The sequence below is a fragment of the Olea europaea genome, unplaced genomic scaffold (assembly GCF_002742605.1).
Source record: "Olea europaea var. sylvestris unplaced genomic scaffold, O_europaea_v1 scaffold528, whole genome shotgun sequence".
Taxonomy (NCBI): domain Eukaryota; kingdom Viridiplantae; phylum Streptophyta; class Magnoliopsida; order Lamiales; family Oleaceae; genus Olea; species Olea europaea.
Genome location: NW_019263600.1, coordinates 506020 through 511498, shown reverse-complemented (window position 1 = coordinate 511498; position 5479 = coordinate 506020). Strand labels below are relative to the sequence as shown.

The window sequence follows — 5479 nt, the reverse complement described above, 5'->3', positions numbered from 1 at the left end:
CACATTGAAGGCAAAGGTGAGGACCATTTGCGCCAAATTCCCTGACATAAACGTTGAGGGTGATTTTCAAAGAATACAAATGTTCGAGGATTTTAAGATAAATGTAAGGTGTGCCTCAGAAATAAAAGGGGTCAGAAATTGAGATACTTGTCACTCTTTCCATCTGAGAAATTTATTCTCAAACAATGGCCGCACTTCTGCAAGTCCCTTGTCAATACTTGAACAGTAAGGCTGTTTTTTCTTCGCTTTTACTCAATAATGGAAAATCCTGCAGCTTTCACAAACCGAATTCCAGTTCAAAGTCCAGTTTCAGCAGGTTCAGAATCAGAGCTGTGAAAGAAAAAACAGAGCAAATCAAGAATAACTCTTCCGCAGAGGAAGTCACACAGAAGTATGGACTTGAAGCTGGTCTTTGGAAGGTAAACAATTCCTTCTCTTCACTTAATTTCCGGGTTAGACAGTACTGAATCCACAGTTCATATTCAACTTGACAGATTTCTATGCTATACTTTTTGTGGGTTTCAACTATCTGATTCATTATCACTGTAGATTTTGTTGTAGCTGTGTTTTCAAAGTTTTTGTGCACCTAATTTGAATTTTTTGGGGGACAATAAGCAGATATTTTCTTCAAAGGGGGAAGGAAATGAAGAAAACAAAGAAAAGAAGTCAAAAGGAGACCAAGCTAAGGAGTTGCTAGCAAAATATGGGGGAGCATATTTAGCCACTTCCATCACTCTCTCCTTGATATCATTTGGGCTATGTTATGCTCTAATCACAGCTGGTGTAGATGTACAAACATTGCTTCAAAAGGTAACAGTACAACTTGTTGCTCTTATAGCATAATCTTATTGCAAGAATTAATGTTGAGCGAAACTGAATGACTTGGTTTTTGTGTATTACAGATTGGGATTTCCACTAATGAAACTGGAGAAAAAGTTGGGACTTTTGCATTGGCCTATGCTGCACACAAGGCTGCTTCTCCAATTAGATTTCCTCCCACTGTAGCTCTTACACCTATTGTTGCTAGTTGGATTGGAAAGAAAGTTGATAAAGAGAATTGATAGCGTAATTGTATTGAAATACTTGATCATGTAATGTCACAATTTTGTTGCCAAAACAGCTTCTGTTGATTAATATTAGGAATCATCCCCAGAGGGACAAAGAAGTTACTGTCTCGACTGGGCTATCAGTAGCCAGTGCTTAATTCCTATATAGGTAGCCAAGAAGAAAAGTTCACGACTCGTGGACCTTTTAGCTCCACAGCATATCACCATTAGGTAATCACCCCTAGAATATAATTAAATTATAATCTAGACTAATATTTTACAGATGACTATCCATTTTTTATGATGAAATACTACATACAGAGCAACAAATTTAAAAATATACCGAGCTAAATTCTGGTAGAAGCTATTCATTTATATCTATTACAGACTGTACAAAGTACCCTCTGCATCTCCTTGCCAGCGCTGTTTTGACTTTCTGAAGAACACTCGGAAGGTAACCCAGGAAAATGAACATGTTAAGGCACTCTTTTGGAGTCTTGAGTTTCAATATCTTACAACGAGCAATAAGCTGAGTGTCTTTATTCAGGATCATAACTGTAATAACATTTAACTCCCTGAGGTACTGGCTACAGAAGGCATTGCAGTTGTACTAGGAACTGGAGTTTGGGGTCTTGGCACGCTGATATTAGCCATATCATAATCCTCATGAATGGTATCCAAGCTATTCCAGTCAACCTCGGCTATAGTATGGAGTCATGGAATGTGGTTACGCAGTCGAGAAGAGTATTTCACGAAAAAAATAAATAAATAAAAAATAAAGAAAGCTTAAACTAAATGAAGTTAGGATACATTCTGTCCTCCACATATCTGTGATGCTTATATCAGCATCTGACAGTAGCCAATAGTCAGCATCATTCTGCAAATACCAAAGCAGTGTTACATTTGGTTATTGACAAACCACTCTAGATTAAACAAGCATACTAAGTCTTCTGTAACAATTCAACAATCTTAGATGATGATTATGATTAGTTTTTACTGCAAGATTTTGTTGCTCTTGTAAGATGATGCGCTTGCTTTGAAGCAATCCTAGTGATGTCCTTAATTTTAATTTTCAAATCTTTGAATCCCTGATTATTTACCGAAAAAGATTTGTTTGTTCTCGTAGTGATGACTTACATCAACATCAGGCACAATCTTCATGATTCCACTCACAAAATCCTGTGATGTGTTCTTGTCTGAGCATAATCTTTGAGCTTCTACTCCTTGCAGATCAACTTCATTTCCTCTGCTCTCATTTGCTGGCATTGCAGAAGCATTCTCATCGGCACCTGACGTTGAAGGGATGCTTGCTTCCACTTCAGGCGCATTTATCTCCTCAAATTTTTCCTCAAATTGGCTAAATCAAATAACAGTCAGAAAAATCAAAGACATGTTAGATGTTCAGTGTTCTTTAGATGGAGATCTAGCCTTGATTTAGAAGTGCTAAGCAATAGTGAATGCAATTTGCCCGGGAAAAAAAGGAAGAGAAAAATGCATATGTAAAACACCTGACAAGGTAAACATCTATGGGTCCCATGGTGCTTCGAAGAACTATTCTGTACCTCCTCTGTGGATAATCAACGGCCTGTAGAGAGGGAATTTGCATGAATGAATATTACGTGCACAATTTTTTCAACAATATAATGACTCCAAGTTATTGGTGACTATGTCGAGAAAAAAAAGAAAATATTACCTCGTCAGGGTATGGAACTTCTAAAGTAGTGCCATGTGGAGCTTTAATTGCTATAAGAGTTTCATTCTGATAAAAACAACAAACCCATGTTTAGTATTAAATAGCCATTGAAAGCTGCAAGTTGAACTGATACCATATCTATTGGACCTGAAAGCAAGGTAAGCTCTTGATATCTTCTTCAGTGACAAAAAGCCACCTGTCAAATAGGAAAAACAAAAATGTTAGTTAGCCACCTGAAATTTAAATTAATTAGTTGACTAAAAACGCAGAGGGTTACTTTTGATTGATTTCGTCTTCACTAAAGCTCCTCAACTTTTCTTGCATTTCTCTGGAAACAAGAAACATGAATGAAAAAGTCGTGTAATCATGATTGCTTCAGGGAAAGTACATTTCTTTTCATGGAATGATAGATGTTTCCAATTATGACCTTATTCGTTTATCGAATTTGTGCTCCTCCATATTCAAGTTTTCTACTTCAGCCTGAGACAAGCAAAGATTTGATGAGGACTAATCTAACACACGACAAGAATCTAAATGATGCTCAGTTCCCTTTGGCTTTCAAAGTTTATAGCCCAGTTATGTGCATTACGAAGGATGCATCCACTGCCAAATGGAATGGATGCATAATGAAGTATGTAGAACAAAATAAATGAATGAAAAATTCAACCTAAAAGATGTTTCTTGCAGTAAGCCATGAGTCTTATCGTAATTGATCCTGGCTGTCCCATCTACTAATGTAGAAGAGCTCCACTTGGGTCATTTGAACTCAGACAGCATGGATGGGACAAATTAAGTTGTATATTTATAACAAACAGGAAGAATGAAACAACAGTATACAGAGAGCATAACATGCAGCAAAGTAGAATCAAGAAATAATTATCATCATCCACAAAAGCAAACTCAGCCCTATTCCAATAATTTGGAAATGGCTCTGGGTCACATTAATTTTGGTCTACTCCTCTCTTCAAAAATATTCTACTAGGATTGCATCAATCTTGTCAAGAGGATCATCTTTATACAAGACACATCCAACCATTAACTTGTCCTGAATTAAATAAAGAGAGAGGAAGCACATGCGAAAGGACATGCATTCCAGTCAGACTAAAACTAACCGCAAGTCAACCAATGTGGAAACATCAAGAACCAATTTATTTATTTTATGCTCATACCTGTAAGCTGTTAAGACTCGCATCAACTTCCCCTGGTCTTGAGACATCCGCACCCCTATTTCATAATTGTACCCATCAGAAACTTCTCATTTTCTTATCAATTCTTAAGGAAAGTAAAAACTAATTGGAAAATAAACTTCTATAAAATTTAAATACTATAAGATTACTTCCATACTTCCACTGAATTCTGTTTTTGAGTTTCTTTTCTATAAGACCAATGCCTTCGAGAACGTTTGTTATATCATATATACGCCTCTTCTGCACCTGTTGAAACAAAAACTTTCAGCCACTTGGACTTAGTCGAAAGTGAAGAATTACTTGAAAGATATAATTACCTCCAATGTATCGGCAGCTTTATTTAAATCAAGAATACCATCTTCTGCGTGTTTGATAAGGTTAATGAACTTCTTTGTTAAGAGACCTGAGCAAGTAAAATAACACACTACTATAAGTAGTTCTCAAAATATGAAAGAACCAACCAAAGAAGTTAAAATTTTACTAGTTTATTACATGATTCAAAATCTTGCAGTGGGAGGGAGAGAGAGAATTTATAAAACAGAACGAGCATAATTAATTACCAAGGGAGCTATCGTAACGACAAGGGCCCAGTGGAGTGAGATTATTCCCTGAGGAGGAACCTGCAGGGTAAACATTTATCAAATTTCCATAAACTGATACTACTGTGACTAGCACAACATTAACTGATACTACAGTGACTAACACAAATTAAAAGTTTAGCATAATAATTCTCACCAATATTTGTCACGGGAATTTGAGATCTGGCTTTATTAGCCTTTATCCTTGGAACTTTTTGGGCCTTTCCCCTTCTACCTGACACAGGTGTCTGAAGCGAGGCATTGAGGACACCAGTAGAGCCAGGACCTATGTTCTGCTCCACGAATTCTGCTTCACAGTCTCCCATTGTATTCTTCCGCTTCAGTGGCTAGGGACACAAAAATAAACAAGTCTCAATTAGCAACATGTTTAAAATTTAACTGATCAATTAATCTCAAGTAAAATGAAGTGTCTCAGAAGAATAAAAAATAAGCTGGAAATACAATAAACATGACTTGATTTTTATTATGAACCAAATACATCCAAGATAACCATGCTGGGCAAGAATAAGAAAGCATTTATGATGTTTTTCAAATACAGAAGCTGAAAGATAAAAACTTTAGCATCACTTTAAGACACATTTATCATAAAAGAAACCAAGTTACAAGATAATAAAGAAAATGCAATCACCACATCCACACAAGGCAATTGGATATTAAGATATCAGACTCGTAGGTTTCCACCAGAAATGTCTTGTGAATGCTCACGAGAAGCTACTAATAAAATTGGAAACCTGCATGTAGTGACACACTAAGCTGTCACACAGTAGACAAATTTAATAAGATAAAGTCGCCAACCCACAAAGGCACATAGAATAAGCTCCAATTCTCCATTTCAAGATAGATTATACTCTGTGAAAGATCAAACACACTGTACTTGATAAAGATGGCAGAAAGAGCTCATCAACTCTTTCAACGCTCTATACAATAAACAGGAAGAGCCAGCCTCCAATACAC

The 5479-nt window shown here is 36.4% G+C and overlaps 2 protein-coding genes across 3 annotated transcripts; one reads left to right on the top strand and one right to left on the bottom strand.

Moving 5' to 3' along the window:
* The first annotated feature begins 133 nt into the window (after positions 1–133).
* LOC111388753 lies at positions 134–1161 on the top strand. Its single transcript, XM_023013544.1, has 3 exons — positions 134–419; positions 619–810; positions 903–1161. Exons 1-3 carry the CDS (start codon positions 186–188, stop codon positions 1059–1061), a joined length of 585 nt encoding a protein of 194 aa, XP_022869312.1. The 5' UTR covers positions 134–185; the 3' UTR covers positions 1062–1161.
* A 67-nt stretch (positions 1162–1228) lies between these two features.
* LOC111388751 (transcription factor E2FB-like) lies at positions 1229–5452 on the bottom strand. Of its 2 annotated transcripts, XM_023013543.1 has the most exons (14): positions 5154–5452; positions 4662–4851; positions 4487–4546; positions 4244–4329; positions 4084–4172; positions 3909–3963; positions 3167–3219; positions 3017–3067; positions 2887–2935; positions 2740–2805; positions 2555–2631; positions 2184–2403; positions 1857–1923; positions 1229–1747 (listed from the first exon to the last, which is right to left on the bottom strand). In XM_023013543.1, exons 2-14 carry the CDS (start codon positions 4828–4830, stop codon positions 1614–1616), a joined length of 1176 nt encoding a protein of 391 aa, XP_022869311.1. In that variant the 5' UTR covers positions 4831–4851; positions 5154–5452; the 3' UTR covers positions 1229–1613. The 2 variants fall into 2 exon arrangements, with proteins under 2 accessions (XP_022869311.1, XP_022869310.1); XM_023013542.1 differs by lacking the exon at positions 5154–5452 and having other exon boundaries at positions 4662–5117.
* Between the last annotated feature and the right edge of the window lie 27 nt (positions 5453–5479).